The 16295-nt window shown below is 39.1% G+C and overlaps 1 protein-coding gene across 11 annotated transcripts in view; it reads right to left on the reverse strand.

Annotated features, from left to right (window-relative positions):
* MAST4 (microtubule associated serine/threonine kinase family member 4) overlaps nt 1-16295 on the reverse strand; it is a gene marked incomplete at its 5' end in the record, with an annotated part of 210082 nt that overhangs the window by 24406 nt on the left and 169381 nt on the right. For all 11 annotated transcript variants that reach the window (XM_081880686.1, XM_081880685.1, XM_081880683.1 and 8 more), the window contains 5 exons: nt 2265-2366; nt 6728-6893; nt 7605-7737; nt 9064-9202; nt 10194-10402. In XM_081880686.1, the coding sequence (XP_081736812.1) occupies nt 2265-2366; nt 6728-6893; nt 7605-7737; nt 9064-9202; nt 10194-10402 (749 nt within the window). The remainder of the gene's footprint in view (nt 1-2264; nt 2367-6727; nt 6894-7604; nt 7738-9063; nt 9203-10193; nt 10403-16295) is intronic.

Raw genomic sequence — 16295 nt, forward strand, 5'->3', positions numbered from 1 at the left:
TAATGTGCTGTGCTAGATGCTGTATTTTTTTAATTGTACTTTATTGCTTCTTTCATTTTTTTATTTTAAAAGAAGCAATAACAATACAATTAAAAGTTATACGAATATTTTATATGGTGAAGGTGCCGTCTCTTTTCTTCAATCCCAAATCCAGACACTACATAACAGTTATAGATTGACTTTCTAAGAAGACCTTGGGGGGGTTATTGGTTTTTTATTCTTGTTTTTATTATGCCTTTTGTGTTTTTCATCCTCTATTTTTATATTGTGAACCTGGTCCAGATTGGCTACCTGAAATGTTTAGGGGGGAAGGGAAGGGGAGGGTTAATGGGTTCTTGTTATTGTTGTACTTGTCAAAAATGTAATTTACAAGTACTCTGGAAACCAATGTATGCTGTATTTTTTTTGGGGGGGGGAGGGACCCATAAATAATAACAATAAAAAGAACCAAATCCAGAGATACGCTGCAGACCACCAGAAGGAATCTCATGGACTACTAGTGCGCCATGGACCAGAGTTTGAGAACCTCTGATCTAGAATAACAGTGAAAGTCAGAAGTTTACCAAAATCTGACAACTGGTTTTAGGCAAATGCCAAATGCATGAATTTCCAAAACAGTATTATTTCTGAATTTTTAAAAGTCACTTTTGCACACCATTCCAAATGTCAAACAATCTAGACTCACCAAAAATTGTGACTGTCAAATTTTCACCTCCAACTCAAATGCACATTCTCTAAATGAATAATACTGTCATTCAAAGAAACACTTTTCAGTCTCTCTTTATACGCACAACTTTATCACAAACCAAGGCAACCAGCACTGCTATTACCAGCACATTATCAATCTCTCTATGAAAAACTGGAGCACAAATTACAGCCAGTCCACAGTACAAAAGACATAGCTGTATTCATCACCCCTTTCCTTTTATCTCCTTCAATTTCTCCTGTTTTTTGCTTCTGCAAAAGAATTGCACTGAATGAAGAGGATAAGAAAGCATTATGTGACTCAAACTCAAGCCTTTTCTTTGTATTAGTCAAAAGAAAAGTTCAGTCACTCACACTAGCATCTACTGAGATAATTGTTTTGACAGCATTAACTGTGGCACATGAAAATGGCATTCTATATTGATTAACCATGATGTAAACTTTGATATGCTATAGAAGAGTCGGGGCTCTCTGCTGAAGTGCTATTACTAGACACTGCCTCTGTATAGTGGGAGATGTATGGGATTCCTTAAAGTTTGGTACAGCTCAGTCAATGTGCTATGGGTGCCAAGATGCATTATACAGCCAGGAGAGCAGTAGCTATGGTCCCCCTTGTGAAGAAATGGTCCCACCTGTGCCTTTTGGTTTGTATATCACTACAGCATTCAGGCATGAGGTTATGTATGGCTTCTTCTGTATGTATGAGTGAGGTGGACTGAGTGAGTAGCCAAACAAGACATAAAGCACATAGATCAGATACATTTTCAGGGACAGAAAAGGGTTCAGGATAGGACTTCCAGAATCCCATTGCTGATTGGCACTTCAGTTGTTTCCGCAGATCGTTTATTTCAGACCCAGTAGCATGTCTTCCGATGCCTGAAGCAGAAACTTTAGTGAAATACCCACAGGGTGGATATGTGTCCATTCCATCATCACAAACACCACTCCAGGATATTTAATAGGAGTAGTTGCTTTCACCACAAACATACAGTTTTGGATTTCCTCCCCACTTTGTTTTCCCTTCTGCATGAGTTCAGTTTCTTTTCTGTTTGCGGCTCACCGTGTTTGGTGCACGTATGGTTATGTATTTTTTGAACTTTCAATAACAATTAATAATAATTTTTAAAAAACAAATATACACTTTCAGAACTGGGGATCTATTAATAGACTGTGATGTGATTGGGAAACAGCATTGTCTATACAAACCCACATTTGGCCCTTTGCAGGCATTATGAACTCAAGTTGCAGAAGTGCTGGCACTGGCATTTTCCTTAAGAAAATATGTTTAGTGTGTGAAAAGCAGTCTCAATATTCATCAAAATATGTTGGAAAAGCACAACAGGAACAGTACACTGTGGAGTCTGGTCAAATGACTGCTTCCTTAAAATATTACCGGTGAAACAAAACTAGATGTTGCCCTTGTAATAAATGTTCATAATGCATTCACTGTAAGGTATTTCTTAGTCAAAAAGAGCAAGATAAAAAGGCCCAAAGTAAGCCAAGAAGATACTATTTCTATCATCTTGGTAAACATGAGTGTAAAAACCATGCTTTCTAACCTGTTCCCAATCTCTCCAAGGGGTTTTGTCTCAGAAGCAAAGTAATCAGTTCCTGGGCATCCGGAGGTGGAGCTTCATCTTTTTCTGGCCAGTTGATCTCATCTAGCAGAGAAAGATACAAATTGTCAATCTTTTTTTAACAGTCTATCATTCAACATTGACTTATGACATCTATTCAGCATAACTTGGTGCAGCATAAGTGCAGCCTCAGGGATCAAGGTGGAGGTGTTGCTGTGGTTCACTGATCTTCGGCCATGCTTACCATGAGACATCTTCATTCGGGGGCTGGCCTTTGGTTTGACACTTGGTGTCAAACGAGAGAGAGAGAGAGAGAGAGAGAGAGAGAGAGAGAGAGAGAGAGACTGGCGATGCTGTTGCCCAGTAGTCTCCCTAACAGAGCTAATGCAAGCAGCCTCTGGTGTCACATTGGAGAACACTAGGAATATTGTCCCGGGGGGTTTAAACGTTCATGCGGAGGCTGCTCTTGTTGGTCTGGCTCTGGTCCTCATGGCCTCCATGACAACCATGGGGCTCTCTCAAGTGGTCACCAACCCTGACCCATAGCACAGGACAACTTGTTTTTCTGCCCCTGGTGACGAAGCTGATGATCTGGAAATAGGAAGGGTTTCTGTGACCCCCTAGTCATGATCAGGCCACTTCCTGGTGAGGTTGGGCTAATGGTACCAACTTCCCTCTGTAGAGATGGAAGACCCACTATTATGGTTCACCCCTGGAGACTTATGGATTTCAATGGATTCCTGAATGCTCTGGGGGATTTTTCTGGTGGATAGAACTGGCAATCCTGTTGAGGCCAATGGAATTGTGAGACTCAGAAGGCTGTAGATATAATCATGCCTGACCCCCGTGGAGCATGTTTGGCACCCTGGTATACTGGGAGGCTGTAAGTAATGAAACAGTTTAGGTGATGGCTAATGTGCAGGTGGCAGAAGTCTCATTGCAAAGATGACTGAACAAGTGCTAGAGCACATAATCCTGCCTACTATGTGGAAGTGAATGCAGCAAAAGACACTTTGCTGCTTCCATCACATCCTTGATAAGTAGGTTAGCAGAGCACTTCAGAGTGGCCCATAGCCTACTGACACCTATATTGGTAGACAGAGCCTGAGACACCTGAGGGTCCCTCTGTGCATTGCTTTGAGGACAAAGTTGGTTACCTTCACAGCAAGCTAGATGCCAGGACTGATGGTGTTCCAAGTGAGTTTTCCAATGTCCCGTCAAACCATGTTTTGTAGGATCATCTACAGGTGATGGGTATTGGGGCCACTGTTCTGCAGTGGTTCTGGTGTCATCTTCAGAGATGGTTTCAGAACACAGCATACTTCTCAATCCCAATAGGGCACCACAGGGTCTCCTGTGCTATTTAACATCTACATTAAGCCACTGGGAGTTGCCATTAGGCATTTTGGAGCAAGGTGTCATCAGTATGCTGTTGATACCCAACTCTGTTTCTCAGTAACATCTGAATCAGGAATGGCTGAGAAGACCCTGAACCAGTGTTTGGATGCAGTGGTGGACTGGATGAGAACTAATAAACTGAGTCTAATAAACTGAGTCTGAGTCTTTGCAAAATGGAGGGTGGGTGGGACCAGGAAGTTGGTAAGTTGCCTGCCCTGGATGGAGTTGTGCTCTCTTTGAAGGGACAGAAGTGGATTTTGGGGCTGCTCCTAGATCTAGCTCTGTCACTAGACAGGTGTCCACAGTAACTAGGAGTGTCGTATGCTAACTTTGGCTGTTAAGACAACTGTGGACATTCCTGTATCAGAATAGTTTGACCACAGTGGTCCATGCATTGGCAATCTCATGGCTGGATTACTGCAGTGGGGTTGATCCAGAGGCTGCAGCTGATGCAGAACTTAATTCACCTTGGACAAAGGCAGGAAATGGACTGGATGAGGACAGGAAATAGCTACATACTCCTTGGCTCTGAACATTTCCTGCCTTGGACAGTAGGTGGTGATGTTTACCTATGTAACAGCCTGACACCCAGGGGAAATAGTCATGCAACTTGCAAACTATATTCAAGATGCAAGACCAGGTCCTATGGAAAAGGTCACAACTTAATTGCGGTATTCTCCAGAAGGGCCAGATTAAACATCACAACTATAATGGGCCACATGCTGAATTTTACCTAGGTGGATTTATACAGAAATGCTTTTACTCAGAGTGAAAAGCAAAAGACATATTTTTCAACTTGGTTGAAGCAGATTTAAACACAAACCCAAGCCTTCTGAGGAAGCCCACATTTGGAAGACCTGATATCTGAATCCTGTCAAATATGGTTGCCCATAGATCTAAACACATGCTGAAGACATCTATCATGCAAAAAGCGATTTCATGGTGGAATAAACCATAGCTTTTAACTAACTTTTTTTGCATTTATGTTTTGTAATGAGGTAAATCACTCCAATGTGCAGGCACAGAATGGGGTATGAAAAGCAGTGGAAAAGGGAGGGAGGGGTGTTAAATAAGAAGCTATGGCAAAGACACATTCTCTGAACTCAAGAGAATCTGACAGATATAGTCTTCCTTTCCCCTAGGGAGAAACATATAAAGAATCTCATAGCACAGAAGAAATGCACCAGGGGGGGAAATACTTCCTAAGCAATGCCAATTCTTTGAATTGAAGCTTGTAACCAGGTATTAATTATACTTTACTACAAGTTTTTTTTAAAAAATATTTAATATTTATTTAGTATTAAAACACACAGTATGGAAAGTGTAGTATCACTTAACCATGGTAAAACAAATGACCATTTTTTCGTCTCCGCTTCCTCCTCATACATTTATTTTCCCTACTGGTGCAATTGTTAACTAGAGTTTGATTTCAACAAGAATTTTAACCTAGAATAAGATGCACATTTTCAGTCTCTGCAACTTCTGCTAAAATACTGAATCGTCCAATTTCTTTTTAGTTATCTGAAGCTATTGGAATGTCTTTCTCCAGCTTATTACTTTATTACATAATATCATATGCATGCACCCAAATGTACAAATGCACATGATAAGATAAACACAATGAAAGCATGACAGTATTTTATTTTTCCTGCCTATAAATGCTATTTAAATGCATTCTGAAAAACAAAATATGAAAATTGTTGTTGCCTCAGGGATCAAAAACAACAACTGCTTGTTTTAATTAAACATTTGATTGTCCCAAAAAAACAGTATGTTTTTAAATCTATAAACAGTTAATGTATTGTATAAAGAGGTTATTTACTGTAGGCAACCAACAAATCTATTTCATTAGATTACAAGCATGCCTAGCTGGAAGATCTAATAGAACATAGACATAATTGCAGCCTCCCCTCCCCTGTTCACTTCACTAGTGTACCTTTTCATTGCATTTTATAGAATGGATTGGGAAACAACTAGTAAAAGAAATGTCATTCTAGTAAGCATTTGGCATAAACTGTGGCCATCTACATGTTTTGCATCTGGAAAATATAAGGGAACAGCAGGTAGGATAGAGATAGATACTGTTTAATTATCATTTAGTTTTGCCACAAGCTGCATAACAATACTTAGGGCCGGCCTGCAGGTTAAGATCTAAAAGGTTATTGAATTTTAAATGAAAGAAGAACAGCTGTTACAGAAATAACATTATACTGTAACGGCCACTAGTGAAATCATTAACAATCTGTGAACTGCATTTGAATCCTTCTTTTCCCCATTATTTATTATTTGGGAGACATTTGTTTTAGGGTTTTATTACATTTCTGTTAATTTATTGCATTGTGCCCTTAGGCATTTTCCCATTTATGCAAATTAAGTACATATCAACCTTTCTTTCTTTTTTTTTGCTGATTTTTAAAATTAATGGCTGAAAAGACAGTACTAGCTCCAAAAGTATTAACTATCCAGATAATAGTTCCTTTCTGATTAAAGTATTTATCCTCTTCTTTGTGACTAACTCTCTTTTCCTTTTAAAAAACATTTTCCTCTTCCTTTTCTAGTATGACTCTTCTACTTTTTTTCCTGATCATATTCTTGCTCACCAGCACTGATACTCTTCTTTTTGTTCCTTCCTCTTTCTATTTCTTTGATCATTTCATGCCTTAGACTGACAGACTGCTGACGAAAATTGCTCTGAATTTTTATATATTGTAAAGTGCTTCCTACATATTAAGCATTATAGAAATATTAAATGTAAGCACTGTAATATTATCAAATTATAATGATATTCGCGGAATTCAGTCTTGCTCTGTTTCACAAGTTCACATACCAGTATTGTAATTCTGGGGCATTATATAGACAATTACATTTTTAATTGTGGCAAATATGTTAGTAAGCAATATGGATTTAAGTGGTTCTTACACTGAAATATATGTCATTTTTCCTGGAAGCTCCCCTGGCCCACAAACGCCTGACTGAACATTGACCCAAGTGGCAATTCTTAGAGAGGATGGTTTTAAGGCTAATAATTCAACTTTTCTGATATTTACCACTGATTACTTGTCCAAATAGCTCCTCCGGTGTATCACCAAAAAAAGGAACACACCCAACAAGAAACTCATAAAGAATAATTCCCATAGACCACCAGTCCACTGGCTTGCCATAGCCCTGTCTTAGAATTACTTCTGGAGCAATATATTCTGGCGTGCCACAGACCTAAACGTGAGAGAAGAAAAGCAAACCTGAATTATATTTCTGTGCATAAAACTGTAAAGTTGATTGCAATCAATGTGTTAAAAGAAACATGTTGAGAATTACAAATTTTGTCATGACTTTCTTTTTGGCTGCATGTATTTCAACTTTTCTGATGAAAGCACTCAAGCAACTAAATGCAAAATTCAACTGCAATTCAGATCTCAACTGAAAGCATGAAAAAAATACTTTATATATGTTGTTTGCTAATGTGAAGTCACAGTAAATTACATATATTTATACTAAGCACAATTGGCTCCTTATTATAACATGAAAACTGCAATGGATTTACCTTAAGTAACTCTTACAGTGAACAGATTGTGGGCAAATGGTAATGAGGCATGCTTAAAGGGAAATGGGCCATAGCTAGGATTTTTAGCACCCTTGATTGTGCAATGCATCATGAGTTCCACAAGTACTCTGCTGAGACTCCTGAATTCTTTATAAAAACAACTTTCCATTTGTCTCTCTTACAATCTCACTTGCTCACAATTAGATCATTCATCTTATTAATAGACCATAATTGAAGGAGGGAAAGTCTAGAACAGTAAAGGTAACTCTTACATATAGATTTGTAACAACACTCTAGAAATAAAAAAGCATCTACACAATTTGCACGATTCATCTAGTTTCTAAAGTGTTCTGCTAATACAGAAGGAATGACACATCTCTTACCTGTTTATCCAGAAATTCTCTAGCATCCTTCTCAATGTGACCCTCATAAAGATTGGTGGTCATACTCATGAGGCCAACCTTAGATAGCCCAAAATCTGTTAACTTTATATGCCCCATGGAAGTTACCAGTAAACTGCAAATGAGAATGATAGTAGATTACTATTACTTTCTACTTCACTGCTGTAACAGCATAATGTTTTCGCTGTAACACATAAATTTAAACTCACATTACAGTCACAGTATATCATGAAATTTGTTGAAATAAAGCCAGCAAATGGATATGACAACTGGCAAGGGATACAGGATGTGTTATGTGGGGTCTTACACTCTCTTTCCCTAGTACTGCTAGTGAGAATGTCACGGTCCCATAATAGCACAGCCAATTAGTAGGTATAAAGAATAATTCAATGGAAGTAGCAGTGTGATTGATCTCTCCAATGGGTATAATTTCAAAATCTCATTTCCTTTTCAGACAACACATCAAGATCAGGATAGCCTTGTGGCACCAACCTTAGGGCCTGAAGTGCAGCTCCACTCATGCTGCCACACTGAGTGCCCTATGCATGAATAAATGTGCAAATAGAGCTGGTAATTAGGCTTTATTAAATCTTAAAATAAAGTTATAGGCCTCAAATCATCATAGAAGAAATTGAAGATGTCTACAAAGAGGTGAATAAATATGCATATAAACTGGGGAAGAGGGAAAGCATTTATAAAGTTATGGTAACTATAACACATTTTTTTTCCCTTCATTTAGTAGTAGGAAGCAAAAAGAAATCCAAAACTATGGAAACTAAATAAAGATGTTTCTCCATAGATGGTGGCCATCATACTACAAGAATACGACAAAACACATTTGTTTTTGACAGTTTTTAGACAGCTCTAAAAAAGCTAACTTTGAAAATTCTGAAGTGTCTTCATTCAGCTCTTGTTTAAAATAATCCACACCTGAGAAAAGTTTTAACCCTCTTAACTGGACCATTATTATCCAAAGGTGAGTCTGCAAACATTTGCATGATCTGATATATGAAGAAACTGCAATATCTAACAAGTGTCAAATGGTGGATAAAGCATATAAACAACTGTTGCCCTCAGCTACGGACTATGACTGGAATATCTCCTTGAAACGCACTGATGCAACGAGTTAAAAATAAAAGTGGAACCAGTCAACAAATTCACTATAATTGCAGTTCTTATAAAAAGAAACAAAGCAGTTAAATGATTATATTCTGAATTTATCTATCAATAAAATTTTATTACATGGACACAAGCCCATTAAAATAAAATTAAAACCCTGGAAGTCATTCAATATGTAATATGAAATGAGTAGTACACATATAAACCACGGAAGAGGAAACCCATGCAAACTACACTACACTTCATTTCACTTTGCCCAGAGGCTTCATATACGATATCATTAGTTTTTCAAGCAACTATTAGTTACATGCTATATACATACTTATCTGGTTTCAAATCCCTGTGTACTATTCCATAGTTGTGGAGATACTCCAATGCCAGAACAGTCTCTGCAAAATACATTCTGGCCATGTCTACTGGCAGAGGTCCCATATTTTTCATTAAAGTAGCACAATCTCCACCTGAAATATAATGTGTATTATTAAACCTATTCCACAATGAAGAGATGTTTCAGGATTCAGTTTGACACACAATTATAATTAAGAACAGTGTATCCTTAAGACTGTGAGCAGACATGTTGACTGTAATAGAAACTATTATAGTAATAGGACTTTTTTGCCACTTTACATCACAAAAAATAAACTAATATTTTTTAAAACTGTGTTACATACACTCAAAATAGTTAAAGAAACTAATGTTGAATGTTTTAGGTATGTGTATCTCTTTTTAATATTTGCCCTTTACCAAAGGATTTATGCAAATTCACTCATAGAAACACGGACAAGAAGGAAGAAAAGTTCTATTTCAGTATGAACATCTGGCACTGGCAGAAGCATGAGAACACGTGGAGGGGGGGTGTGAGTAAGCAAACTATCTTATCTACTTATAATACTGATGGGTGAATCCTCCTGAGGAGCTTGATTCATAACCGAGCCCAACTAACCCAAACCAAAAAACAAGCTCAGTTATTTCTGAAGATAGTTACAAGACAACCAGACCACATAGCTTTCCAGGTATTAAGTACAACATGGTCCAATTCCGTCACCAACCCCATAAGCCTCCCCATTCAACTACCTCAGCTGGTGGTTGCTGGTTTTCTTCTACAGCTTAAAAAAAAAAGGAAAGGGGGGAAAGAACACAGAACCATCGTCACAGTAAGCAAAGCGTCTCATCACCCCTAACTACCCCTAACCATTTTGCACTCCCCCAATGACCTCTCTAATATGCTACAAGGAAAATCTGTGAGTAATTTCAGAGCAGCCCTTATAACGCGCCCTGCCTTTTAAGAAGGTGAACATTATGAATTAATGGGATTTATCTTCTCTCAGTCTTGTCATTCCTAATTTCTAGTATGTATTGTGGACACTGAAGAATGGGAAACTGAAAGGTAAAAATATTATCATCTTCTAGTATTACACTGCGCATGCCACTGGATGTAGAACAATACTGTACCTTCTACATATTCCATGACCATGCATAAATGGCGTCTAGCTTCAAAGGAACAGTACATGCTGACTACAAATGGATTTTCTGCAAATGTCAGGATATCACGCTCAACAAAAGCCTGCTGAATCTGGTTTCGAAGAATGAGATTCTGTTTGTTAATCTTCTTCATCGCAAACCTCTGTCTGGTTTCTTTATACCGCACCAAATAAACAGCACTGAAAAGAAAAGAGAGAGAAAGAAGATTGTTTTTAAATCTACTATTTTTAAGGCACACTATGCTAGAATTCCAGAATTCAATTTCTGACCTAAGTTGCCACTTCATGTTTTTGTCAGTACTCACTAAAAGGCTTTATGATGGGGAAAACTATTATGGCGCAATATAATAATTAAACCTGAGACTGCTTACTCTGCGAGTGTGCATCATTTTTATGACTCCACCTTTGACTCTTAAGGATGAAATCTTGAACACAAAGGAGGGAGGATGAGAGCTTCATGATGAGACAGCTTTTCTTTCCAAATTGTGAAAGTGGTACACCCACTATCCTAGACATTACCAATGAATAAAATTTATCACTACTAAGGCAGCTGTGCTGTGGCTGAGTCAATCTGGAGTTCGCTAACATCATGGCTGCTACATAGAAGCCTTCCAACCTCTGATCAAACTCCACTCAAGTTCAGACCCCTATATATTTCTGAATATGGGCTGAATTATGTCTATTTTTATTTGTACCCCCACAATCTTTTAAAAATAACATCAGCATTATCTTTTCCACATAGTCAAAGTTCTGTCCCTTATTACCACTACAGGAACATTTCTTAAGATATACTTTCTCTTAATTTCTCTCATTCTGACAGCACCATTCCCATTTCAGTGCTGGAGCAGACAAAAGAGATTGCACCACACTGAAATCAGGACGACATAGCACCTTAGGCAAAATATGAATCATGTTACATCCTTTGTACTTCCTTTAATGAAGCCATGTGACTCAGCCCAATAACATTTTGAAACTGGCTTCTGCTCCTCGCAATCCCCTCAAAATGTGTGTGTGTGTGTGTGTGTGTCTCCACACACTCAATCAATAAAGTTCATTTCCTTGCTGCTGGCCACAGAAATTATGGCATAAACATATTTAATCCTTCCCTATAGTTTAGGTTCTTTATCCCATTTGTTTCTCTGCACTACAAACCCTCTTCTTTGAACATGAATTATTTGCCCTGTTCAGCCTTGAACTCTTCTCTTTGATTTCAATGCTGTGAGCTCTTGTTTATCATATATACAGGAAAGTATATCATTTGCATTAAGTTTGTCAAAAGGCAAGAGCAATCCACCCTGCTCCGCTTTGGGGGTGGGGTGGATGGGATAGAGATGTCCCTTCAGCAACCCTGCTGGCCTCCTGCTGGTCACCACCTGCAGAGTGATACCAGCATCACTCTGCTGGCAAGGAGCTTCCACTTCTGCCTGCCAAACATGCAGGCAAACAGGAACCTCGCTAGCAACAGCCACCAGAACACCCTCAAATGGGACTGTCTAGGGGCAGGGCTGGAAAGTATATCATTTGCATTAAGTTTGTCAAAAGGCAAGAGCAATCCACCCTGCTCCGCTTTGGGGGTGGGGTGGATGGGATAGAGATGTCCCTCCAGCAACCCTGCTGGCCTCCTGCTGGTCACCACCTGCAGAGTGATACCAGCATCACTCTGCTGGCAAGGAGCTTCCACTTCTGCCTGCCAAACATGCAGGCAAACAGGAACCTCGCTAGCAACAGCCACCAGAACACCCTCAAATGGGACTGTCTAGGGGCAGGGCTGGGTCAATCTGTGATCTGCCGATGCCAACCTGGCCCTACTGTACTGATCTTGGCCCTAATATTGTGCCACTTCCAGGCTGTCAGAGCAATCTGCCTGCCAACCACCTACTGCTCCAGCCACCATGTGTAGGAGGGCTACAAATGCTACAGTGGCTTGCTGCTCTGTAAAGTTTCCGTAAACAGGAAAGTTTAGGGATGGGAGGAGTTTGGACTCATCCCCAATACCCTGAAAATAGTTAATTAATCAACCGATTGTGCATAAGAATATAAGGCTTCATACATGCTACACCTTTAAAGCACATTTGAAGTACATTTTCCTTCTCAAAGAATGCTGGGCAATGGAGTTTACATCTCACAGAGTTACAATTCCCAGCACCCACAGTGCCCAGAATTCTTCGAGGGTAAGAATGTACTTCGAAATTGCTTTAAAGGTACAGGCAGCCCCCTGCTTACAGGCATTCAATATGTGTGTAATAGTGTATGTGCACATCGTGCTGAAACCAGAAGTGACCCAGAAATGTCATAAAGACATCAGTGAAACATCATTAAAAGGGCAGAACAGAGGTGGGGCGGGGGGAGCAGGGTGGGGTGTTTGCAGGCTTTTTCAATGGGTTTCAATTATACTTTATTTCACCGACACGCGTGGTGCATCAAAATGTAACCCCCGCATAAACGGGGAGCTGCCTGTATAGTGTATACACACTCTAAAATGAGCCCTGCTGTATAAGACCAAAATTCCTTGCCCAAAATTCTGTTCCTATGGTGGCCAACTAGAGGTCTGTGGGAACCACACAAGCAGGGCAACAGTGCAAGAGCCCTCTCCTGCCCAGCAACTGGTCTCAGGGGGAAGGTAGCTCCAACACTGGAGGCAATACCAATCATCATGATTCGTAGCTACTGATAATTTTGTACAATATTTAGTCTAAACCCGTTTTAAACATGTCCAAGTTGTAGAGTCTAAGCAATAACTGAAATCAGTTGTGTGAAAGAGAGAATAGGCTATACACCATACACAGTATGGTTGCTTAACCACTCTAACAAAATTTAAACATAAATGCTATATGGCATATAACCACATACTCAAGACCACAAGTACCATTAATATGGCATGAGAGAAACTGCACAGCAAAAGACACTGTGGAACAAATGCATCCTGTTTAAAACCTAGTCTGCTAGAACATTCAATAATCAACTAACATTATCAATGAAAGAGAGCTGCTACTGTACTGGGTCTTCTAGTCCTCTGGCAATCAAAACCAACCATGGAAAATGAGTGCAAGTGATACATATTACTGGAAAATATTCCACAGTGAGAAGCTAGAGACCCCTCTCACTTTCACACAATAAATGACTCTGCCACAACTGGCATGTGACTAATATGAAATGTGGCCATGTTTCTGTCTTAAGGGGGGGAAATTGTAATCTTCCTTGGCACATTGTCTATATGAAAACATAACAATGTGAATGTTATTACTTCTTTGCAGTCTTTAATATTTAATTATTGCACAGACCAGCTACAGTGGTACCTCGGGTTAAGTACTTAATTCGTTCCGGAGGTTCGTTCTTAACCTGAAACTGTTCTTAACCTGAAGCACCACTTAGCTAATGGGGCCTCCCGCTGCCGCCGCGCCGCCAGAACATGATTTCTGTTCTCATCCTGAAGCAAAGTTCTTAACCCGAGGTACTATTTCTGGGTTAGCGGAGTCTGTAACCTGAAGTATCTGTAACCTGAAGTCTATGTAGCCCGAGGTACCACTGTACATTTGAAATCAAGTGATTCTCTTGTGACGGTTCCACATTACAGTTGACATTACTAGTTACAGATAGGTAGCCATGTTGGTCTGCCATGGTCAAAACAAAATAAAAAAAATCCTTCCAGTAGCACCTTAAAGACCAACTGAGTTAGTTCTAGGTATGAGCTTTCGTGTGCATGCACGAAAGTTCTAGCAGACTAGGTTTTAAACAGGATGCATTTTCGTGTGTATCTGAAGAAGTGTGCATGCACACGAAAGCTCATACCTAGAACTAACTCAGTTGGTCTTTAAGGTGCTACTGGAAGGATTTTTTTTATTTTGAGTTGACATTACTGATTTTCCTAATCTAATTTGCTTTTTTCCAATTCTTCCTCAACTTATTTTCATTATTACATCTTCTATTTAATTCTATAGGCTGGATCCAAATGTACTTAAGAATAGACCCATTGGAATCAATGGGACGTATCATTATAGGTCTACTCTAAAGTATGCGTATGTCTGAATCCAGCCACATATTTGTTTATCCATACTTTTTTTGATAAAGTTTTTTTTTAAAGTTGTTGGTTTTTTTTAAAGTGGAATGCTATGAAAAACTCATGCATATAGGTCAAGATTCAGCCAGTGGGCATGTACACACAGCAGAAAATCACACACAGCCAGAGACTGACGTCTGGTTTCCTTTGTAGTCATTGCTAGTGCTAAATAGAGACAAGCAGTTTTGCAGTAGCAGTCCAAAGTACCTCAGGTTCGCTCCCTTGTTCACAAATCTGTTCTTTGGAATCTAGTCAAACTACATTGGAAAGCTAATGGCCAAACATAAGGTAAGTGTCTTTTAAATCTGAGCATCAGAAAGAAGAGCTGTTTATCAGCCAACTATGTCTGCACAACATCTTGATAAACATAAACAAAAACACAGTGATGCTTTCCTTCTTTCACTTGACTGATTTAACCTTAGAAAAACATATTTTTACATATAAAAGAATTATCTTCCTGCTTTCTGCTTTCAGTCAGTTTACAGGCCAAAAAACTTCATTAAGAGCACCATATTTAGGGCAGGTCATTTATTTATTTGCATTAAAGATTTCTGTGCTCCCTTTTTAATCAAATTGTCCTCCACTGGCATTTAAATAAATTAATAATGTTAATTCATTTATTTCCCTTTTATTAAAAAACACATGCCTTACACCCAAATGGAGCTCCTGTTGAGAATATATTTTCCAAAATATGCCTCAGAAAACACAGGATGCAGCGTAGTGGCCAGCTGGAGGACCTGGGGAAGAGGAGGCAATTTTCTCAGATTCCTACTTCTGCCTGCCATCCCCTATTCCTCCCCAAAATCTATGCCACTGCTTAAGAGATTGGGATACCCTCTGGAACATGGGTAGATAAACTAAGGCCTGGGGGCCACATCCGGCCCAATTGCCTTCTAAATCCGGCCCAGTGTGTTTTCACATGAGTAGAATGTGCCCTTTTATTTAAAATGCATCTCTGGGTTATTTGTGGGGCATGGGAATTCATTCATTATTATTTTTCAAAATATAGTCCGGCCCCCCACAAGGTCTGAGGGACAGTGGACTGGCCCCCTGCTGAAAAAGCTTGTTGACCCCTGCTCTGGAACAATGTAACGGTGGGATGCAGGGGAAAGGGGCAAAAATAATCCCCGCCTCCTTGTCTAGATCTAACCCATTATGGATGGCTCATTAGGATGAGAATAGGGCAGAAGTGTCCCTACACTGGCAAAGACAAGATCTGAAATATTTCCCCCACAGTGCTAATAGTAATCTCTACAAATTAGATAGTTTATTTAGAAATGCTTTCTATTCTACTAGGAAAAATGAGAATAAGCAGTCTTCCTTTAATCCCAAAAGCGAAAGAGCATCACCCCTCTCAAACTTAAAGCAACACAAATAACAATAGGTTTTGTTAATTATTTTGTGTATGTATCAGCCACATATGTTTATTTCCCTGCTGCTCACTAGCAAAGTCTCGAGAAGACCTAATTGTAGTGCACAGCAACTGTATTTATGTAACCTTCAACAAAACTAGAAATAGCTATTGAACTGTTTCACCAAAACATACCGATGAGGGATTAAGCAAGTGCAACAATTGTGAATGAAACTTCTGTTCTGAGGTTAAAATAATTGGGGGCGGGGGGGGAGAGAACACATTGCATTTGCAACAATAAACAATTTATGCACAAGAAACACAAGATCTGGCTTACAGAGGAAAGTCTAAGACAAGACAGCTTGTGAAGATATTAATGACTTTGCCTGCATCCTACATGTTTACTGATTCACAGCTTGTTTAACTTCTTGTATATTCTCAACCATTCATTCCCAATAGTCTAGTGTATCTCATGTGATATAAAGTATTTTAATTCACATGAATGAATTTATTCCCCCATACAAATGAATTTATTCCTCCAGTTCTCAGCCAGCTTTTAAAAAACATACTTACTGAAACTTAGGGAAAAGGCTCACATATTTAATTGATCAAACTTAATAAATCTGATAAATTTATGCCAAATTATGCCAAAATCAAGAATTATA

The sequence above is a fragment of the Podarcis erhardii genome, assembly GCF_964252035.2.
Source record: "Podarcis erhardii genome assembly, chromosome: 11".
NCBI lineage: Eukaryota > Metazoa > Chordata > Lepidosauria > Squamata > Lacertidae > Podarcis > Podarcis erhardii.